The sequence below is a fragment of the Symphalangus syndactylus genome, chromosome 4 (assembly GCF_028878055.3).
Source record: "Symphalangus syndactylus isolate Jambi chromosome 4, NHGRI_mSymSyn1-v2.1_pri, whole genome shotgun sequence".
In the NCBI taxonomy this organism is placed as follows: Eukaryota; Metazoa; Chordata; class Mammalia; order Primates; family Hylobatidae; genus Symphalangus; species Symphalangus syndactylus.
Genome location: NC_072426.2, coordinates 84,793,086 through 84,817,254, shown reverse-complemented (window position 1 = coordinate 84,817,254; position 24,169 = coordinate 84,793,086). Strand labels below are relative to the sequence as shown.

Sequence of the window (24,169 nt, the reverse complement as noted above, 5' to 3'; positions counted from 1 at the left end):
AAATAACCATCTAGGAATTATAGGTGACAAACCCACTGAGAGACACAGATCATAATGAGGGTGATTATTGGATTGCTTTGCTTTTTAAAATATCTGCTTCAACATCTTTGAGTGATGGAGTTCTTTTAAGCAATATTTGGCATCAAATTGGACAATGGAATTGGGAGGGGGTTCCTTGGGGGAAGAGGGGTTTATAGTGATCACCCAGCACTCAGGCGATTGTCTGTAATCTGATCGGTTTTGTTTTTTAATCATTCTCCCTTCCTGATGTTTGTTTTGTCATGTGTTATGTGACGAACAGAAGCGTTTATTCATTCCATTTGCCTTAAACAAAGCTCCTAGAGGTCTTAGAGCCATTGAAAGCACTCACATAAATTTAGTCTGTTTAACATTGTAGAGCTTAAGATTTCCTGATGTCTTTGTGACTGATTGATTTTTCATGGCATGTGTCACGTGACCAAGCATAGGTCAGGTTCAGACACGTGCTGTACCACATCGCAGTGAACAGCCTTTGGTATGGTTTATCAGTTAGAAAGGAGGGACCAAAACCACCACACACACGTCAAGGTTGGAGTGAGTTTCCAACTCAGCCATAAAAATAACATTTTACTGGGAGTGAGTTGCGCACATAAGTCAGGCACAGATGCAGCAGAGCTGCCTTAGCCTTTCCTGGCCCCAGGGCCTCCAGGGTGGGGCAGGGACAGGCAGCTGCTGTGACTCTGTCTACACAGGGAAAGGTCTTGCCCACCCTAAGCCATGAGCTTTCACATACGCACACTGAGTACCACCATCCTGGAGGAACCTACTCCAACAATCCGCATGCTTTGCTTTGAGGATGTGTCTACAAATGTCCAACTTTCCTGGGTTGTTGGCCAAATTCAGAAAGAATTAGGCCACATCCTCACTCGGGAGGAGAAAGCAGTATCATTGCCCCCATCTTTCGGGTGACCTTGGAAGTCAATTTCCCTGAAGTCTTTCCCACGATTCACACTTGACTGCCCCTTTTAGTGGGTGGCCCTGATGCTGCGTTTCTTTCAAAGAGCAAAATGACAATTCAATTCCCCGCAGTGTCCGTCTGAGATGTGGTGGGGTATCACTGATCTAACCACTGTGAGTAGTGCATTTTCTTTTTCTATAACTAGGAAAACATCAATTGACCTGTATTGGTAAAGGCGAATCTTTCTACCTCGCTTTATGTTATTTGTCCATTTTGAATGTAATTATGGACTTTGGTCTTTCATAGATTTTCCTAGTAACTGCAATCTGTTTTGTTTTTTAAATTTCTGGAAATGTCATAGATGGGGCCCTGGAAGCCCTTTACGCATATCCTTGGCTGCTGTTTCTCTTCATCTTTGAAAGAATCCTCGCCTGTGTGCACTAAGAGAGTTCAGGCTCCTCCTGTGTTCTCTGACCTGGAATGTGAGACTGACTACTCGCCCAGCAGCTCACGTTTCCTGTAGTGGAATATAACATTAGAGAACAAAATCCGAGTGGTTGGAACACACATTCTATTGTTTCAAATAAACACCACTGTTAGGTTAGGGTGCCAGCATTTAAGAGATGGAGCTGGATACTTAGGAAGCTGAGGCAGGAGAATCGCTTGAACTGGGGAGGCAGAGGTTACGTTGAGCCAAGATCTCGCCACTACACTCCAGCCTGGGTGACAGAGCAAGACTCCATCTCAAAAAAAAAAAAAAATATGGAGCTCCCAAAGTGCATGACTTCATGTTTGATAGTGACCTGTAACTTTACTAAGTTTCTATTAACTAAAAAGAATTTAAATATCTAGAACCTTCCCACCTGTTTTTCTGAGCTACCAGTTTTCTCTTTTTCACTAACTTCCATGTATCATACTACAGACTGTCGCCTAAACCATGCATTTAAGTCACAGCATCACCCCTCCCCCAAATAGGGAGTTTCTCTTTTATTTTTTCTCTTTGAACCTTGTCTCAGGCCTCCTGAAACTGACTCCAAACTGTGCCTTCTCAGACAATCCCCTTCCCTGTCACACTAGGGCATTAAATATCTGAAAAGGTAAAACAATTCACACCTCTCTCCGCAGTCTACTAATAAACCCACAAGGTTGTCCACTCTCTAGGAAACACATGTCAAATGCCTGAGTTTTAGATGGAGTCCAATGCAATTTATCTGATCAATAAATAAGTACTAAAAATTACAGGCTTTTAATACTTATTTAAAATCATCCATGTGTCTTTCACATTTCTATGAAGCACAGTATGAGAACTGTTTAAATGTAGCCCCTCCCTGTGTCTCTCTCTTCCACCCTCTTTCCTTCCAATAGCATGTATTGATTGCCTAGAGTATATACCATGCACTGGGCTCAAGTAAGTGCTCAAGAAAGATTTGATTTTAGGAGGAAATAAAAGTTTGGCTGGCCAGTAAAGCTCTCAGTGATCTGGAGGGTGGTGAATTCCACGATGTATCCTATCAGTGGCCTAATTGCTTTCTGCACACTTGGCCTATGCTATGTGTTATGCCTATGCATTTCATTCCATTGCAGGTTTCTCTTCTCTTTCTGACACACTCTTTTCATACCACATTTTAAGTTGATTCACTTTACTGTTTCCCCTCATCTAATATAATAGATGACGCCGTGCTTGCACAGAGAGGGAGATAAGGAATAACAAGCTGCTTCTATAAGGATTTCACTGTGTGTCTCCTGTACAGTACAAGAGATGGTTCATCCCACTCATTTAGCAAATTGTCATTAAGTGTGTGCTGTGTTCCACAGTAGTAAGGAAGCCAGATACGGTTTCCATGTCATGGAGCTTCAGTCTGGTGGAGAGCTGAGACTGTTTTCAAGTAGCTGCAGTAGAGTATGACGAGGGTTTTGATCAGGGAATGAGAGGGGGATGTGTGAGCACTCGACCTGGGATGAGTATGAACTACAGAACAGAAGCTTTCTGGAAGGATATGCATTCAAGTCAAAAAACAGGACAGTTAAATCGACCCTATAGATTAGTGTAGTAGGCACACATGGAAAACCTAAACCATAAGAGGAACAATATGGAGATCCCAATGTTTCAGAATGATCCTTCCTGTAGCTTGTTGGCCTGAAGGCGTTGAGGGAAGAGCTAGTGGGACGCTCTGGCAGGAATGTGTGTGGGCTCAGGGTTAATCTACCTCCTGGAGTGCACTCATTTTGATTTGCTTGGTGTTTCAGTCTCTGCTCCGGATCCTGGAGACCCCCAAGGGTCGTGCTGCCTTCAGAGTCTCCAGCGGGTTCAACGGGCTGCTGTCTCTGCTCTCTGACCTGGAAGGCTCCCTCCAGGAGCCCCCGCTGCAGGCATGGGGAGCAGTATCCCCCAGACAGACCCTGGAGCTGGTTTTGTACACTCTCTGTGCTGTGTCCGCAGCGCTGCACTGGGACCCTGTCAATGGTGACTTCTTCAGAAGGAATGGGCTCTTTGAGAAGCTAGCCGAGGACCTCTGCCTGCTGGGCTGTTTTGGAGCCCTGGAGGAAGAGGGCACCCTGCTGCGTTCTTGGGCGGACACAAAGGCCAGGCCTTTTGCGGATTTGCTGGGCACTGCCTTTTCCTCCAGTGGCTCACTCCCACCCCGGATACAGAGCTGCCTCCAAATCCTTGGCTTTCTGGACAGCATGGCCAGCGGCACCCTCCACTTGCGTGGGGACCTGAAGGAGTCCCTGAGGGCCAAACAGGGGCCGGTTGTGGATGCTCAGAAGCGAGAAGCTGGCAGTGACCCCCAACGCAACTTCAAGCAGTGGCCAGACCTGGAGGAGAGGTAGCTTCTTCTGCCAGTGTGTCATCAGTGCATCTCTGTCTCCCATTCTTACTCTAATGTCTTGCGCATGTGTACTCGGTAGGAAGGCTCAGCTACAGAATGGGTGTGCAGAAATGTCATGTGACCTCAACTTCCTCAAATCAAGTTAGCTCTGACTCCACACTCTTCTACCTTGGGAGCTGATGGAAAATTCAATCTGAGTCAGTACTGTGTTGGAGGATGCTGTCGAGTCACATAAGAACCAGGGAGGGCAGGACCCTGCTGCTACACTCACCTTCTCCTTTGGGATCTTTACTGTCCTAGGGAGCCCTGGTGCCTGAGCCTGGCATCCCTGGGTGTGCCAGGCAGCCTCGGTCTTCTCAGGTTTTTTTTTTTTTTTTTGAGACAGAGTCTCGCTCTGTCCCCCAGGCTGGAGTGCAGTGGTGCAATCTCAGCTCACTGCAAGCTCCGCCTCCCGGGTTCATGCCATTCTCCTGCCTCAGCCTCTCCGAGTAGCTGGGACTACAGGCGCCCGCCACCACGCCCAGCTAATTTTTTTGTATTTTTAGTAGAGACGGGGTTTCACCGTGGTCTCCATCTCCTGACCTCGTGATCCACCCACCTCGGCCTCCCAAAGTGCTGGGATTACAAACATGAGCCACCGCGCCCGGCCCTTCTCAGGTTTTATCTCCTCCCTAGGACGCTGCCAGAGGTGGGGTGAGATCCTTTGATCTGCAGGACACAAACCACAGTGTCCACCTCAATTATGGAACTCTTTGTGTTCTTTCTTGCTGCTTCTACACCCTCTAACAAAGACAATTGCTTTCCTTACTTCCGCAGGCCAAACACCTCAATGGGTTCAGACTTTAGTAAACAACTTTTTCCTCTCATGTCTGTACGAAAGAATTCCATTAACGCAAGAGAGCACAAAGAACCATCCCTACCCCAAACCTCTTGGGGTGGGAGGGAAAATGAAAGAACACAACAGCAACAGTTGGTGTCTTTTTCCATTCCTCTAAAGCATAAATGACAGAACACTCATTAATACTGCAGTAAGTTATCCTTCTGAAAGACACTGCATTTTTATCCAGAGTGCCCCATTTGCCAGACTTCAGTGTTGGGGATGGTAGAGAGAAGGATGCATGTTAAATCTCCACACACTAGATAATTATGATTTTGGGGGGTTAATCTGGCTAATTAATTGGTTTCCTAATCTTGCATTCCTGCACAAACCAACTCATTCATAATCTGTGTATTGCTGAATTTGATGTACTAATGTTTAAAAAGGATTTTTGCACTGATATTCAGGAGGTTGGCCTTTCATACTCCTTTCCTGGCTATTTTTCTTGTCAGATTTATGCTAGCATCATAGCATGAGTTGGACAGTGCTTCTCTTCTATGCTACTGAAGAGTTTATGTAGAGATTGTTTATTTCCATTCCCTAGCTAATGTGACAGAACTTGCCTCTAAATCCTTGTGAACCCGGTGTTTTCCTGTGAGAAAATTTATTCTCATAAGAATGCACTTCTATTTGTTCTTGAATTATTCTTGGTTTGTTATTTTGCAAGCTGATTTTCCCATTTCATCGAAGTTTCCATTTGTGGGCATCTGGCTGCTCATGATGGCTCCCGCATGCTCTTCTGAGCAGAACTTGTGAGTTCTGTGACTCATTTCTAACCTATTTAGCTGTCTTCCTTGCTTTTTCTGCTTCAGCACTATTCACAATTGTTTACTTTTCAGTGTGCCCTATGAACCAACTTTGACTTTTCCTGTTTCTCCTTTTTTTGGTTATCATTTCCTTCTACCTTTGGGCTTATTCTGGTATTCTTTTTCTTCACTTGGATGTCTGTTTCCATCTTCTTTTTACATACAAATTTCTCTGTAATTTGTAAGTTTTATTTTCAGCATCATTTAGTATGAAATATTTTTCTAATTTCCCTGATAAATTATAGTTGACTCTTACGTATTTGAATTTTGAATTTCCATTGTTACAGTGTTTCTAGTCATCTTTGCTATTTACTTCTCACTCTATCAAGGTGAGAGAAGGTGGATGGTCTGGGTTCTCATCCTTTGAAATTAGTTGAGGTTGACTTCATGGCCCTCAATGTAGTCCCTTCTCATAAATATTCCACATGTGCTTGGAAATAATGCATGTTCTCAGAGTGTTAGATTTGATGTTCTATTTATGTCCCTTGGATCGAATTTGTCAATTGTTTCATTGAAATATCCTTTATCATTAATTTTTAAAGTCGGCTTGAAATATCAGTTTTTTGTTTCTTGTTTTTGGAATAAACAGGCCTTATTGGGCTCATGGGTCTTGAGGGCCTCTGTGTATTTGTCAGTTTTCTTCTCCACATTCTTTTTGGCCTGTTTCTGCAGCCTCATGAGCTATTTCTTCTTCTGGTAGTGGGTCTCGGCCTTCTCCTTCCTCTTCTCCTCCAGGGTGGCTGTCACTGCCTGGTACTTCCAGCCAGCCTCTTGAGCCAGGTGTCCCACGTAGGCAAACGCTCTCGTGGCCTTCAGATGCACAGCCTTGCGGGCAGCAGGAACACCCATCTGGTTTTCCTGTTGTAGGGCGGTGGGATTTCATCAAACACCTCGGGGTCCAAGGCAGCCTGACCTCGCTGGGTCTTGCGGACCGCGGGCCCTGCACTGTCGGCTAGAAGACGCTGCTGGGGGCCAGGAAATAATAGGGGCCTCATCAGGGTTGGTGCTCATCCGCCTGCGGAAGAAGGCCGAGTACTTCAGCTTATTTCTGTAGAAATTGTCAGAAATGTTGACACTCTCGCAGCGCACCACCACCTTCCGGCCCAGCAGTACCTGCTTCACCACAACGGCCGCCAGGTGGCCCGGAAGGTGGCCTCGGCCTCCAGCACCGGGACCTGCCCCTCTGGCACCTGCGGCAGCGGCCTGGGAAATGGAATATCAGTTATTGAGAACGATGCATTCAAAATCTCTCATGATAAAGTGGATGTGTCAATTTCTGATGAATTTTCCCTTACATATATTTGAGGTTGAAAGAATCATACATATTTAGAATTTTTATATTCTTATGGAGTCTAAATTTTTATCATTATATGGTGACCTTTTTATCCCTAGTTGTACATTTTGCCTTAATAATAATAAGACTATATCAGGTTTCTTTTGGTTAGTTTGTGCCTGGGATTTTTCTTCATCCTTTGGTTTTAACCTTTCTGTGTACTATCCTTACATTTTTAGGTGTTTTTCCTGTAAACAATAAGGAACCATTTTTGTTGGTTTTACTTTGTTTTTCAATCTAGTGTGGTATTATTTCTCATTTAACTGGAGAATGTCATTTGTTTACACTTTCATAATTATTAATATATTTGGAATGATTTCTACTTAGCTTTTTACATTTGTTCCACTTTAAAAAACATTTTTGGTCTTATTTTTGAATTGATTTTTAAAAATTGTGTTTCCTACCTACTAGTATGAAATTTAAACTCTCTATGATTAATTTTATAGTAGTTACCCTAGAGTGAATTAACAGGCATACTCATGTTTTTAGTTAAACAGTATCTTTATCCTTCCAATTAAGACACCAAGACCTTAAAACTCTTAAATATTTTTGCCCTTTTCTAACTTACACATTACTATTAGCTAATATTTTAAACTTATCTCCTGTTAGTAAATCCATCAGATATGACAGTTACTGTTGTTGTTTTATAAAATATTCTTTGGATTTATCTACATGCTTTCAATGTCTGTGCTCACCACTCTTTTTTGCATCTCTATCCTTCCATCTGGGATTATTTTTTTCTCTACTCTAGTACATCCGTTAAACTTTCCTGTAGTGTGGGTCTATTTGTGGTAAACTCTCTTGGATTTTATTTGTCTGAAAAATGTCTTTATTTTCTACCTGATTGCAGAAATATAGTTTTGCTGGGTATACATTTATTGGTTGACAGTTATTTTCTCACAGTAAATGGAAGTTCTCCCCAGCTATTGCCTTCCATTGTTGCCATTTAAAAATTGTTTTTATTTCTCTTCCTTTGAAGGTAATTTGTCATTTTTCTCTGGTGGCTTTTAAGATCTTCACCATTCTTGTTCTGTTGCTTTACTGTCGTATATCTCAATGTACATTATTTTAAACATTTATTTTGCTTCATATTCATTGAGATTCCTGAATCCCAACTGATGTCTTTTATAAAATATAGATTTTTAAATTATGACCTCTTCTCCATCCATTTTCCTATTATGCCTTTTTGGAACTAACACAATTAGATGTATGCTTTACTTTTTCATTCTATCCTCCTTGTCTCTTAATCTTTCTTTTACATTTTTCATCTCTTTGTTTCTCTGTACTCTGTTCCACGCAGTTTCTTTTGGTCTTTCTTAAACCCACTGAATCTCCTACTAGCTGTGTCTAATCTGATATATAATCTAGCCATTTAGGTTTTCTTTTCAAAATTTCAATGACAGTATTTTATATGTCTAGATATACTGTTTGTTTCTTTTTCAAATAAACTTGATTTGATAGCCCTTTTCCTTGTTCATATCTGTCTTTCATTTTTATTTCTTCAAACACAAGAATCATAATTATTTCTTCTTGTGTTTTTTGAGAGTCTATTGTTTCTGCAACAATCATGGAAGGTCCCTTGTGTGATGTCTGATTTTTTATTGTGAATCTTGCTCCAAGATTTTCCTTTTCTTGGATTCCATGGAAACCATCCTCATTCAGGCCATCCTGCCCTTCTGTAGGTATGGGAATGCCTCCATGGGGTCTTAGCTGCCCTTTCCAAGCCAGGCCTTGGCCAGATTCCCAGATCCTGATTTTCTTGCTTGTCTTGGGAAGAATTCCCCCTCTGGGTTCCCTGTTCTTTATATTTCAGGGGCAATCCCTGAGGAGGCCTTTTCCCTGGGCACCCTGATAACCTACAGGTTAACTTAGGATCTTGGTATGGAAACTTGTTCGACTTATTCTACCAGCTCTTAGGGGCAGGGGAGTATTTGTCAGTACCAAAAGACATTTAGTAAGTGATATCAGGTGAAGAAAAGCAATAGTAATTAGTTGAATGTCTATGGAGGCTGAGCACTAAACACCTATTTATTTTTATTTCCCTCCAAAATTTTGGAATTTCATCAATAAGGAAACAAAGGCTGATAAAGGATAAAAAAACATGGCCAAAGGTCACACATTTAGTAAATAATAAAGCTAGAATTTGAACCCAGGGCTACCTTCAAAGCCTGCTTGCATTTGTCTGTGTGTGCATACATGTGCACACACGTTTGTGTGTTCTTCCTGTTTTTTTCCTGATACTCTCACAATAATAGTGATAGTTTTCCAAATGTCTGACACAAGAGCCTGCAGTTTGAAGATCGGGTTCTAACCAATGGACTGCATCAGTCCTGATGTTTTAGAGGTGAGTCCTGTGTCAAATGTCATCCTGGTTTTGTAATGAGTAATTTTTACATTTATAAGAGCCATGTTTCATAAATAGAGCATCTTTTTTCTCCCTAAAAGAGATACATGGTCCTTGACGTCACTTCCTTAATGGTTAGAGAATAGGAAGTGAAACTGTACCTCCTCCGGGGAGTCTGCAGAGTAAAGGGCATGGCAGTGGGCTGGGAATGGGAGACAGGGTGCTCGTCTCTGCCCTACCACACCTGTATGTCCTTGGGCAAGTGGCTTCCCTCAGCCCTGCCTTCTGCAAAATAGATCTCAAGTCTCCAGGGAGGAGGGAAAGAGGCTGTGGGCCTTGGAGTCAGGCCTGCTTGTTCTATGCCTTGGTGGCTGTGTTTTTTGGTCTTGCTACTTTATTTCTCTTATCTTCCATCTCCTGATTTGAAGGCAGACATAATAATAGTATCTACATTGAGGGATGCTGTGAGGCAAGGATTGAAGATGGTAGTTAGAGTGATCACAGCTGCTTCCTAAGCATGTGTGCGCCAGACACCATGCTCAGCTTTTTACAATGGACTATTCTTCAATTCATTTAGGCTTTATGATAACTATAATTTAAGGAACATTTTTCATAACACAGAGGTGACATGTTATGTAATTCCAAAAATATATCTATGGTGTCCAAAATACATCATATGTCTCTATGAAGCATACACCATACCAAATAAACACCCCTACACCAAACACATTATATACACATCACACACACATATACATACACCACATGTACACAAAACACACCCACACCACACTAAACATACACCTTATACATACTGGCATACCACACACACCACATCTACACACCCACACACCACATCTACACATCACCCAGCACCTAGCACACACACATGAATACACACCACACATACCACCTATATACACTACATACAGATACCACACAACACACGCAAATACCACACATACACACATACTACATATCCGCACTACATACACACACCATAGAATGGAGTGCTTACCCCTCAGCAGCACATCTTCCACAGTGCAGGTCTGGAGGTGAAAGTGGAGCAGAAGCAGGGTCAGACTGTGGTGGGCCTTGCACAAACCCTATAGGAGACCATTTCACTTTTACCCTGTAGGCAATGTGGAGCTAGGGTGGCCTCTGCGCAGGACTGTGGCATCATGGGGTTATGGGTTATGAGGACTGCTCTACAACTGGGTCTGTGTATAGCTCTGAGAAAAGCCCCCTCCAAAGCAAGGCATCTCTGCTCCTTCTTGCTTCTGCCTTAGCATATGCCTTCTCCCAGCCCCTGCCAGGCCTCGTGGGCTGACGTTTATTCCTTGTGTCAGCCAAAGGAGCAACCCCAGTCACCTTTACCTTGAACTTAAGTTGTGGCTATAACTTATAGCCCTAAGGGGACATCATTTCAACAGGAATGCGGTGTGCTCCAGGCAATGGTTAAGGTTTCACGGGGCACTCTGCAGGCCAGAGCCCTAAACACTTAACTCCTCTGGCTCTGCTGCTGGGCATCCTGCAGCTTCATCCTAATCTTTCCTGTTGAAACAATGTCCCCTGTGGGTATGAGTTATATCTGTCACTTAAGTTTGTTAGAGGTAATTGTTGTGCCAGACCATTGAGGAAGGGTGGGGGACAGTGTAGTTCCTGAGCAGTTCACATGAAGGCCACACTGGCCTTTGGAAGGCACAGATGTGACCCTGTCATTCCCACTTGGAAGCCTCTAGTGCTTCCCCATGATTCCCAGGAGGGAATCAGACATTGGGAGTGTGGGGAACACAGTTATGGGGGTCCCGCCTGCCCATGGCATCACTCGCCTAGCACCTTGCAGCCATGTTTCAGACTCAGATTTCACATATGCCCTTTACTCTACCTGGGATGCCTTTCCTGTCTTCACTCTGCCTGGACAGTTGCTTCTTATTCTTTTGTCTAGGTTTAGATGTCACTTCTTCCAAGAAGCCTCCCGTGGCTGCCCCATCACCATCCCATGGGCCAAATCAGATCCCATTGCCTCACATTTCCTCAGCACCCTCAGCACCGATCACAGTGCAAATCAATGATTAATTGTGTAATCTTCCTTGGTTTCTTATTTCTTTGGTGCATGTTTGCACACTCGAGCATATCTGAAATCAGGATATGTATTAAAATGGATGCCAAGGACATCAGCCACTTAAGTCATCTCTTCCCCATCTGCTAATAAAGGCACTGTACATCTATCGATTTTTGGCTTCTTACCACTGTGGAAATAAGATGGTGTTCAAATCTCTTTCTTCTGCTTCAGTGGTGAGGCCAACATGAGCATGGACTGGGTCTGCAGCTACATCAGGGACCCCCATGAATGGTCACTGAGTACAATATGGGCATGAATGAATTGAGAAGATGGACAGGACAGGAGGAAAGGCAGGGAGGGTTGGCAAGGCATATAGTCTTGGGCTCTCGTGCCTGGTGTCCTGAAGACACCTGACGTGCAGTGGTCCTGAAACTGCTTCAGATATGGCTGCTCCTGCTTGCTCCTCTTCTGGGCTCCCACCTAGTAGAGACATGAATGGAGCATTATCCTTGTATGGTGGGGACCCTGGCAAGGGCAGGCCCAGAAATTGAGAGGACACAGAGAAGTGCACCTAATGAAGTCTGGGGAGGAGGTCAGTGAGGCTTTCCTGGATGCGGAGACTACTGAGCTAAACATTTAAAGATGAGAGTTATCTGGTCTGAGATGGGTTAAGGAGGCATAAAGGTGTGACTCAAAATCAACTATCTTGAGTAAGGTTTGTTCCTGCCTTCTGTAGGCATTGCTTGGACTTCAAGCTGTAGTAGGGCTTTAAGCTATAGGGATGGATGGGCAGAGATGATGGCCGGAAAGGAGAGGAGCAAAGGAGCTGTCAGTCGCTCCTTCCAGGGATGGCAGTAGCTTGAACAGGAGAACATTTTGAGAACTATTTAGGACATAACTTTGCCCGGCCTTGGTAACCAATTTGATGAGAGTGTGAGAGAGACTGGTTGGTGCTAGCCCCTGACAGAGAAGCCCTGGAGGTTTGGAAGAGGATGGTGGCTGTCTGGAGTAATCAGCATGGACTGCACAAATGAGGCCACTTTGCTTTTAATTTTCTAATGCATCCCTCAAGTATCCACAGGCCTTAGTAACAGGAGATAGGTATTAATCTTGCCTCCTGAAGTTTGAGAGAGTCCATATAGGGGACAGTCTGTCTGACTTCCATATCTAAGCAGGACAAGTACCAGGATTGGAGCAGTCATCCTCTCTGATGTGCAGCTGCTGTGGGTGGCAGGATTTTATAGCCAAGCTCAGGGGCTGTGTGACATGATGAGGCTTCACTGGTTCACATCCTGCAAAGGCCCCTAGGCTTCTTCAAATGAGATGCAAAATTTGGCCAAGCAGGCCTCACATCACCACTGGCTCCCAAAGATACAGGTACTTTGGGATTTGTACTTTTGATTACAACTTTCTGTTGTACCCACAGGTCCCTTGCGAGATACAAGCCGTCTGGGAACACCAGGTCAGGTGGGGGATCAGTGTCTGCCATCCTTGGGATCCAGAACCTTGTCTCCATTCCTGCTCTGTCAATCCCTACCTTACAGCAATGCTTCTCATAGTGTGGCCTGTAGACCACCTGCATCAGAATCTGTTGTAGAGTTGCAAAAAAATATAGTTGTGTAAACTTGATTTCCCAAATCACAAATCCCTGGGGTTGAAATTTAGGGTTCTGTTTTTTAAAAAGGTCCTCTTATTAAGTGTAAGCACATTAAAGTTTGAGAACTGCTCCAGGTGCTGGACATCTTTTACTTTAAAAAACTTAAAAAAAATCTTAGGTTTTTTCACTGAGGTGAGATTCGCAGAACATAAAATTAATAATATTAAAGCAAACAATTCCATAGAATTTAATGCATTCACAGTGTTGCGCAAAGACCACCTCCATCTAATTCAAAACATTTTTATCATCCCAAAAGGAAAACCTATACTCATTCTCATTCTTTTCCCCAATCCCTGGGCTACCACCAATCTGCTTTGGGGATTAACCCATTCTAGATAAATTATGTGTAAATGGAATCATATAATAGGTTTCCTTTGGCGTTTGACTTCTTTCAGGTAGCTTAATATTTTTGAGATTCATTTACATTGTAATGTATATCAGTACTTCTTTCCTTTTTACAATAAAATAATATTCCATCATATGGGTACACACCACAATTTGTTTATTCATTTGTTGATGAACATTTGGGTTATTTCCTTTGGTTCTTGTAAATAGTGCTATCAACATTCATGTTCATGTATTTATTTGAGTACTTGTTTTGAATTCTTTTGATTATATACCTAGGAGTAGAATTGTAGCTCAATTCAATAGAATTGTAGGAACTGTCAAACTGCCTATTTTCACAGCAGCTGAACCAATTTTACATACCCAACAGCAATATAAGAGGTTTTCAATTTCTCCACAGGCTTGCCAATATTTATTTCCCTTTAAAAAATTGTTTTAGCCATTCTAATGGGTATGGAGTGTTATCTCACTGTGATTTTGATTTTCATTTCTCTAATAGCTAATAATGTTGAATTTTTTTATGTGCTTTTTGGCCATTTGTATATCTTTTTGGGGGAAACGTCTATTCAAGGGCTTGGTCCATATTTTAATTGGGTTGTTTCTCTTTTTGTTGCTAAGTTGTATGAATTCTTTATATATTGTGGGTACTAGACTCTTAAAAGAAATATGATTTGCAAATATTTTCTCTCATTCTGTAGGTTCTCCTTTCATTTTCTTAATAATGTCCTTTGATGCACAAAAATTTTCAGTTTTGATGAAGTCCAGTTTATCCATTTTTTCTTCTGTTACTTGTGCTTTTGGCATTATATGTAAAAATCCATTGCCAAATCCAAGGTCATAAAGATTTACCACCGTGTTTTCTCCTAAAAATTTTGTTTTGGCCCTTATGTGTAGATAATTAATTCATTCTGAGTTAATTTTTGTATATGGCAAGGGGTCAGGGTTCAACTGCATTCTTTTGCTTATAGCTATTCAACTGCTCTGGTACCATTAGTTGAAGAGTCCCTTCTTAAATTGTCTTTGTATCCTTGTTGAAAATCAAGGGGCCACAGATACATGAGTTTATTTGTGGATTCTCAATCCTATTTCATTGGGCTCTATATTTATCCTTATGTCAGTTCCACTCTGTTTTGATTATGTAGCTTTGTAGTAGGTTTTGAACTCTGGAAATGTGAGTTGTCCAACTTTATCTTTTAAAATATTGCTTAGGCTTCTTAGGGTTTCCTACAATTCCACATGAATTTGAGGGTCAGCTGTCACCATTTGGCATGCTGCTAGCTGTGGGCTTTTCATAAATGCCCTTCATCATGTTGAGGAAGTTACTGTCTGTTTCTAGTTTTTGGAGTGTTTTTATCATGAAAGAGTGTGGGATTTTGTCAAATGCTCTTTATGGGTCAAATCAGATGATCATCTGTTTTTTTGCCTTTGTCTATTAATGTGGTATATTTTGTTGATTGGTTCTCTTATGTTGAACCACTCTTGGATTTCTAGTATAAATCATACTTGTTCATGGCGTATAATCCTTTTAATATGCTGTTGAATTTAGTTTGCTAGCATTTTGTTTAGGATTTTGCGTGTGTGTTCATAAGGGACATTGATCCCTTGGATATTGGTAGTTTTTTTTTTTTTTTCTGTATTGTCTTTGTGTGGCTTCAGTATCAGAGTAAAAATACAGGCTTCCTTGCTGTTCCTGGAATGTGCCAGACATACTCCTACTTCAGGTCTTTTGCAATGGCTCTTCTCTTTGCTTGAAATGCTTTTCCCATGGATGTCTGCATCCCGTCTTTCAGTTTTGCGCTTCTTAAAGAGGCCAAACCTGCCACTCAAATTAAAATTGTAAATTACTCTCCTTCTGCATACAAGCACTCTCAATTCTCCTTTCTTGGCTCTTTTTTTCTCAATAGCACTTATCATTTCTTATTCATTACGATATTATGTTATATGTTAATATGTTATATTACACATAATAATTATTAATTTTAATTTACTTATTTATTGTGTTTATCTTTATGTCTACACCCTTCCCCTCACACCCAGGTCATGGGTTTTAGTTTGTTTAGTTTACAGATGTATCCAGAGTGCCTGAATAGTGCCTGGAAAATAATAAAAGGTGAATAAGTATTTGCTCAGTTGATTTGAATAAATTACGCCCACGCGCGAGAAACACTCCCGAGCACCTTAGCTACTCTGAGGACTAAAAACAATCTCACTTTGCATATGACAGCAGCAAGATGGGCAGGGTGTTGGAAAATTGGGTGTTGGTAATTTGGGATTAGCCTGTAGTTTATTATTATTATTTCAATTCACATAAAGTAAAAGTCTCTTTTTTTTTGGCCTACAGTTCTATGGGTTTTAATTCATGTGTAGAGTCACACAACTACTACCACAATCAAGAAACAGAATAGTCCCATCACCTCAAATAGCTCCCAGATATTGCCCCACATAGTAAAACCTTTTCTCCACCCCATCCTCGCAACCGTGGATCTTTCCCTGTAGTTTTGTTTTTCCAGAATACCATATACATGGAAGCATACATGTGTAATCTTTTGAGACTGGCTTCTTTCGCTCAGCATAAGGCCTTTCAGATTCACTCATTTTATGTGTATCAGTAGTTCATACATTTCTGTTGCTGAGTAGTTTTCCACTGTAGGAATGCAAATGTTTTTTCCCAGCCTATAGCTTATCTATTCATCTTTAAACAGGGCCTTCCACAGATTGAAGGTCTTAAATTTTGATGAAGTCCAAATCATCATTTGTTTTTACTTTTATGGATTGCACTTTTATGTCATATCTAAGATCTCTTTGCCTAACTGATGGTCATGAAGATTTTCTCCTATGTTTTCTTCTAAAAGTTTTACAGGTCTGTAATCCGTTTTGAGCTACTTTTTGTACAATGTGTGAAGTTCAGGTTGAGATTCATTTTTTGTTTGTTTTTGCTTATGAATGTCCAATTCTTCCAATGCCATTAGTTGAAAATATTATCTTTTTTCCGTTGAATTGTCTTTATAACTTTGTAAAAACTGCTCAGCCATATTTATATAGGTCTTTGGACACTATTTGATTTCATTGACTTATGTGTCTAGCTTTTCACCAATATTGTCTTGATTACTGTGGCTTTGCAAGATATCAAATGGGAGCTCTCCAAAGGTATTCTTCCTTCTCAAATTTGCTTTGGTGATTTCAGTTCCTTTACCTTTGGCTGTCCTGATAGAACCTTGTTATTTTATATATAGCTAGGTATTATTTGCTGATTGTTGAGGATTTTTGCACCTATGTTCATTAGGGATACTGACATGTAGTTTTTTTACACTGTGTTTTTCTGTTTTCAATATCAGGGTAATTCTGGCTTTGTAAAATGAATTGGGAAGTGTTCCTTTCTAATACCATATAAATGTTAATGATCAGCTTGTGTGTATCTACAAAAATTCCTGCTGGGATTTTTATTGGAATTGCATTAAATCTATAGATCAATTTGGAGAGAATTGACAATTTAACTATAGTAAATCTTCCAACCCATAAACATAGTGTGCTTTTCTGTTTATTTAGATCTTTGATTCTTTCATCAAAGTCTGTCATATTCAGTGTAGGGCCTGCACATGTTTTCTTAGATTTATACCTGAGTCTTTTGTTGAACACACTTCCAAATGATATTTAAAATTTTTTGGTTTCTAATTGTTCAATTCTAGTATTTAGGAATATGGTTAACTTTTACATGTCGACTATTATTCTGAGGCTGTTAAATTTAATTATTAGTTCTAGAAGTTTTCTTTTTTTTTTATGGATTCCTTGGGATTTTCTATGAAGACAATCTCATCGTCTGTGACTAGTGCCAGTTTTTGATCTTCCTTTCCAATCCATATGTTCCAGTATTACATCCAATAGAAATGGAGAGATCCTTGCTTGTTCTTAATCTTAGGGAGAAAGTCTTCAGTCTTTGCCATTGAATATAACATCAGCTATGGGATTTTTGTAGGTGCCCATTATTAGGTTATAAACAATTCCTTTGAATTTACTGAGAATTTTTTTTATCATGAGCAGATTTTTAATCTTACAAATGCTTTTTATGCATTAAATGATATTATCATGTGATTTTATTAATATGGATCATGTTGACTGATTTTTGAATATTAAACTTGCCTTGCATTTACAGGTAGTCCAATTGGCCATAGTACCCTTGTTATTTTATATGTAGCTAGGTATTATTTGCTGATTGTTGAGGATTTTTGCACCTATGTTCATTAGGTATACTGAAATGTAGTTTTTTTATACTGTGTTTTTCTGTTTTCAATATCAGGGTAATTCTGGCTTTATAAAATGAATTGGGAAGTGTTCCGTTCTCTTGTGTTTTTGAAAGAAGTTGTGTAGAACTGGTGTGATTTCTCTTTTAAATGTGTGGTAGAATTTGTTGGTGAAAATGCTGAGCTTCAAGGTTTCTTTGTGGGAAGGTTTTTAGCTACATATTCAGTTTTTGTAATAGCTATAAATGATTTAGGCAACTTATTTCTTCTTGTTGAGTTTGGTAGTTTGTGGCTTTGAAGAAAACCATTTGAAGGTAGTTTGTGACTTTGAAGGAACAATTACTGAGAGGAGTGTTGAACTCTCTAACTATAATTGTGGATTTGGCCATTTGTCCTTTCAGATCTCTGAGTTTTTCTTTCTGAATTGTGATGCTCTGTTGTAAAGTGCAAACACATTTTGAATTGTTATGTCTCTTTTAATCATCATATCATATAACCTGTTTATTCTGAGATATTTTCCTTGCTTTAAAGTCTGTTTTCCCTGATATGAGTAGAATTACACCAGCTTTCTTTTGATTACTGTTAGGATGGTATAAATTTTTCTATCCTGTTACTTTTAAGCTATCTGTATCGCAATATTTAATGATGGCATGTAGCTTTGTTTTTATTTCTTTCCATTCTGACAATCATGTCTATCAATTTTTAATGTGTTTGAATTATTGATGTATTTGAATTTAGGTTCAGGATTTTATGTTTGTTTTCTCTTTTTTTTTTTTTTTTTACTCTTTTTTTGTTCCTCCACTTCTGTTTGCCTGCCTTTTTGTGGACAATTTGAATATATTTTAATATTTAATTTGAATTTATCTACTGAATTTTTTGACTCTCCTTTTTTGTCAATTTTTTTTTAGTGCTTTCAATAGGGACTGCAGTATACTTGATTAATTTTTAACAGTCTACTTAGAATTGACATTTTACTATTTCGAATGGATTATAGAAAGCTTACCTCCATGCAGTTCCCTCTATCCTTCCCTATTTTTGTTGTGGTTGTCTTATGTATTACATCTAATACAATGTCACTTTCAACCATCATACCTAAATTTAAGAACTTAAGAAGAGAACAATAATAGTGTATTATATTTACCCAGATATTTACTATTTCTGTTGCTCTTTCTTCATCCCTGAAGTTTCCTTTCATTATTTTGTTATTATTTTCCTACCATCTGAAGAAATTTTAAAAGTATTATTCTTAGAACAAGTCTGATGGCAAGAATCTGTCTTCCTTCATCTGGGAATGCATTTATTTTGCCTTCATTCTGGAAGCATGTGGATATGGAATTCTGTGTGTATTTTTTTAGCACTTTAAAAATGTTGTTTCCATGACTTCTGCTTTCTTACAAGAAAATCCACCCCCACACACAGTCATTCGAATTCTCATTCCCCTAAATGTAATGTGTTATTTTTCTCTGGCTGCTTTCAAGATTTTTAAAATTTTCTTTAGTGTTCAGCAGTTTGATTATGCTGTGTCTGGGCATAATTTTTTTTTGTTTATTTTATTTGGGTTTTGCTAAGCTTCTTGAATCTTTAAGGTTATGTATTTCACCAGCTTTGAAGAAAGAAGCACTAAAAGCTTCTCAAACATTTTTTCTTTCATACCATACTCTTTCTCCTCTCCTTGGAGGATTCTAATGACAGAAATGTTAGATCCTTTGTTACACATGACCTTGAGTCTGTCTTTATTTTTAATAATCTTTTTCCTTTTTGTTGTTCAGATTAGGCAACTTGTATTGCTCCATCTTCATGTTCATGGACTCGCCTCTCATCTCATTCTCCTATTGTTCTCATTTAGTGAGTTTAAACAAATTTCAGTTGTTGTGTTTATTTGATTCTTTTTTATTGCTTCCATTTCTTTACTGAAACTTTCTATTTTTCATTTATTTGAAAAATGTTCACTCTTACTTCTTGGAATTGGGTTAACATCTGCTTTAAGCATTTCGTCTGATAGTTCCAACGTCTGTGACATCTCAGCATTGGCATTTATTGGTTGTTTTTTTCCACATGAGATGTTGAGACTTCCCTGGTTCATTCTATGTTGAGCAATTTCAGGTTGTATTCTGGACATTTTGAATCTTATCTTATGAACTCTGGTCCTTGTTGTCATCTTATAGAGAATGTTAATGAATATATATACATATTTTAAGGTAGGGAACCAGCCCACTTAGGTTCAGGTTGCAAGTTTCTGCCCGTCTTCCCTGGACTCTCTGGTTCCAGTATCAGTTCAGTTTTCAAAGACTTTGCAGGGAGATTTGATGTGTGCTCACTTGCCTCATGCAGTAACTGGTTGTATGTGGTGGTTTACCTCCTAGTTAGGGCCAGATGCACATACACAGTCAGAACTGAGCCCAGAGGTTAATACACAACTTTGTGGTTACATTTTCCTCAGCTTCCTCTTCTTCATCCTTTCCTTAACACCTGCTGGCTCCCAAGGGGTCCCTTCCTGCTCTGCCTAGATTTGGCGCTTTTGTTTCTCTGTTCTTCCCTGTGTCACTGGTATCTGTCTCCGGGGCCACGCAGTGAGGGGAGAAAAGGAGAAAACAGCAATGGGGATTTTACCTACACTCTTGGGACTACAGGTCCTCTGGTCAGAGACAAAGTTTCTCTTCACTGAGAGTTTTAGAGCCTGCCTGGCTGCTGCTGCTGTTGCTGCTGCTGAGGGAATTGCCTGAAAATGGGTTGGGAAAGAATGGGGAAACCAAACAAAGAAAATCCCAGGGGATTTCCTCCATGCTCTGTGACCTGTAGAACCTCCTTTCCTGCTCCTCAGACCAGAAACAGAGGACTTCTCTTGGAGCTCTTTCCATCATGTCTACACCTTGTGCACAGTTGAGAGTTTTAGGCTACCTGTGAGTTCACACAAGGGGAATGCTGCAGAGGTGAAGCCCAGGAAACTCATTGCCAGTTCATAGTGCTTGAGTTTGGTTTCCTTCTCTGCTACCATTTACTTTCCAGAGTCCTCCAAGAGCTGCTCCATGAGTTCTAAGTGTTTTAGCTGCATTCAGTATTCAGGGGGTGGGACACAACTGAGTGTGCTTACACCATTTTGAAGGGACCCAGAAGCCTGTGTGTGTGTGTGTGTGTGTGTGTGTGTGTTCAATATGAAGCCAGAGCTTCTCAATCTCCCACATATCTGGAGGGAAGGGAAGAAAACCAGGGAACTAACTTCACTGAGCACCAACTATGGGTCAGGCACTGTGCCTTGGAGCACAAAAGCATTCTTCTATGACTGTAGGGGGAAAGCGTGGTACTGTCAATACCTTTTAGAGTTGGAGGAAATTAGGCTCGATGGAGTAGTTCAATGTTATCTAGGTAATAAGTGGTAGACAGGATGTGTAACATGATCTGTCTTAGAAAGAAAGATCCAGGAAGCTCAGTGAAAATAGAAAGAAACTGGAAGGTCCGTGTCTCATGTCTGGCTCTCCCTCTCTCTGCAGGATGGACGAGGGGGATGCTGCAATCATGCATCCCGGGGTCGTGTGCATCATGGTGAGGCTGCTGCCTCGGTTGTACCATGAAGATCACCCACAGGTACCTGGTGTTGAATATGTGTGTTTTGACATCTTCACATGACTGATCTCCCAAATGCCTTCTGACTCAAGACAACTTTTTTCCTTTTATCCATGTCTTCAGTGCCCTGCCTTAGCAGAGCTCCCCATGGGAAACACCTATAGTGGGAAAGTACCAGGGTGTCCTGGACACTTGACTGATTTGTGCCCACCCTTGCAAGGCCATCCAAAACAGATCACTTCTGTTAACAAAGCTACCTTCTAAGAACAACGGCCAAACAAAAAAACAACTGAAAATAATTGAACCATCATAAGGCAAGTCCCAGGTGCTAAGCTCAGCACCTGGCGTTGGTGGGAAGTCCTTTGCTCCCTGGCATGTTCGTCTCTCTCCTGGATGCTGGCTGAGATCCTGGTCCTGTGCTCTGTGCAGCTCATGCACAGCTAGGAAGATGAGCATAGACACTGTCCACAGAGCCTGCCTCTATGATGGGGATGAGGAGGTAGTGACAGTGCAGACAGACTAAATAAATGAGCTCACAAATGAATATGTAATTATGAATTGTGACAAGTGATATTACAGGGAAAAAACATGGTGCTGAGGGAGAAGAATGAGAATGGAGGGAGGAACAGATCTCATTAAATCTAATTTAGATAAAGGGTTGGAGGTCAGGGAAGCCGTCTCTAGATGGTGACATGTAAGCACAGCCCTGAAGGGTGAGTAGCTAGTATGAACTGGGTGGGAAGGGGCCTGCCATTGGTGGCTAGGGCAGGAGCAAATTGGAAGAGCCAGGAGCAAGGTCTCCCTGGTCAGGTGATGATGGGGATAATAGGACATGCAGGCTTCTGGGAGCCTTGTCAATGTAAATGATAACAAGAAGCCCCTCTCACGTGAGTAGAGGGTGACACGATCAGATTTTGCATGAAAAACATTGCATTGGCTGCTTGGTGGAGAATGGACAGGGAATGAGGGTTGAGGGGAAGAGGCAAGGGGCAAGAGTTAGGAGGCTCTGCCTGCAGTCCATGTGATGTGTGGTGATAGCTGGATTAGGGTGGTGTCTGTGGGAAGGTGTGAAGAAAGGAATTAAGAGACCTGTTCGGAGGCAGAATCACAGGCTTCCAAGAAGAGGAGGCTACAGGTAATGGGGAGACAAAGAGCCAAGGCGACTCTCAAGTGTCTGTCCCGGCAGAACTAACAGCCTCATTGTAGGAAGGAAAACTGGTATGGGTGAGGGCATGGAGTAACAGAACAAGATGAAGTTGGAGTCAGCAGTCTCAAGATAAAGAACAAATACCTTAGAAGTTCCAAGAAAGAGCCGGGCAGAGTTGAGGAAGGCCTAGGAAATGCACCACTTTAGGTTTATCAGCAGCCAAGGAAAGAGGATTCATTGGCTTGAGCAGCTACTCTGTCCCAGGCTGATGCTTGGCCCTTTCTTGGCTTATTTATTCCTCTTGCAGTTTTGTCGAGGGCATCACTGCCTGTATTTTAACCAATGGAAAAATGTGAGTTCAGACAATGCACATGACTCTCAAGGATGCCCAGCTGTGGACCTGGTATTGAATGTGGCCTTACCTTGGGGCAGGACTCCTGGTCTTCCCTATACATAGAAGTGGCTTCTGGAGGATGAATAGCGGGACCTGGCACTCCCAGGAAGCAATGAGGGGTCCAGCTTTGCTTTGTCCAGGAGTTCAGAAGGAGGCAACATGTTTGGGGAAGAAATGGCTACTAGTTGGCGTTATTAGTCACAGCCTAAAAATGACAGTGACCTCATAAAAATATTGCAAGTCCTCTGAGATCAGTGAGAAAAGTGGAGTGGCGGAGCAGAAGCTCTGGGACAGCAACTGTTTCCAGGAAAGGAAATCTGTGGTGTTTGGCACAGGAGTTAAGAAAAGGCCTGACCCGGTTTCATGTCTCCACGTCCCTTCCTTGGGGAATGGACTTCTTGTTCCTGCTCCGGTTGCCCTGCCGGAGAGTGATGGGAAAGTGCTGTGAAGCCAATGGCAGAGATACACTAACAGTGAGATTTGGGAAAGGGGTAGGCTGGTATAAACTGGGATAGGAAGTTGACAATATCCATGTCATTTCTCATGGTTCTGTGAGTCAAGGATTCAGAAGGGCACAACAGGCATGGCCTGTCTGCTCCACATGGTGCTGGTGGGGGTGAACCTCCCAGGATGACCTCTTCAGCTGTGGCACCTCAGCAAGCCTGGCTCCCTGGCAAGGGGCTCCTAAGCTGGCTTAGCTGAGTGGCATACCTGGGGCCTTGGTTGAAGCTGTCAGTGGGATCCTGGGGTCTCTTCTACATAACCCTCTCCATCTGGCCTCTGCCTGTGTCCCTCCAGGCAGACTCTTCAGCAGGGCACACAGCGGCTCCTGGCCCCCACAGGCACAAAAGCAGAAGCTGCCAGGCCTGCCAAGGGCTTAGGCCCAGAAAAAGCCAGCTTTGGTCAAAGTTAGTCAGGGGCTCGGCTTAGACTTAGTGGGAGGGGACATAAGCCTCCTCTTCTGTGAGAGGTGACAGGTGTGTGTAGGTGAGAGATGCCTGTGGGGAAATATCTTTAAAGATCAGCAGCTGTCATTACCTTACTCATCTAACAAATGGGTAAAAACATTTGACCCCTAAATCCCATCTTGTAGCCCATGAATTACTTGGAGTCTGGGATCTTACATTCTCTGGCTTGGTATTTAAGCCAGGATCTACTTGGGACAACATGGAGACTATTACATGTTAGAGATCACCCATGTGCCAGGAATGCTATTTCTCCAATCTTCACAGCAACCTTTTCAAGTCCATGAGAGCTTCCCATTCTGCAGGTACTTGGGGCTCAGGAAAGTTGTTTGGCTTTCTAAGATTGTGGTGATGGTGAAGGGAAGATCTGAAACACCTCTGTCCCAAGCTTAAGATACGTTGGATGAATGGGTCCCTGATCTTTGCAGCTCTCACAGAATGCAGGGTCCTGCATTCTGGGCATGGCACACCTTTCCAGGTACAACAGCCTTATCGTGAGGGCATCTGGCTTCCTCAGCTGTATTTCATACAATGCGTTGTACTTGCAATTGGAAAGACACAGCCAGTGGTCTGGGTGGTCTTAGCAGTCAACCAGTTGCTGATGGATGCATTCTGCAAAAATCCACTGCGGCCTCTTACGGGCCTGGAAACTCCATGGATGAGCCTCAG

At 41.7% G+C, this 24,169-nt stretch overlaps 1 protein-coding gene across 6 annotated transcripts in view; it reads left to right on the top strand.

Moving 5' to 3' along the window:
* Positions 1-24,169, top strand: part of WDFY4 (WDFY family member 4) — a 300,852-nt gene that overhangs the window by 51,879 nt on the left and 224,804 nt on the right. For all 6 annotated transcript variants that reach the window (XM_055275366.2, XM_055275372.2, XM_063638069.1 and 3 more), the window contains exons 12-13: positions 3,185-3,765; positions 20,922-21,015. In XM_055275366.2, the coding sequence (XP_055131341.1) occupies positions 3,185-3,765; positions 20,922-21,015 (675 nt within the window). The remainder of the gene's footprint in view (positions 1-3,184; positions 3,766-20,921; positions 21,016-24,169) is intronic.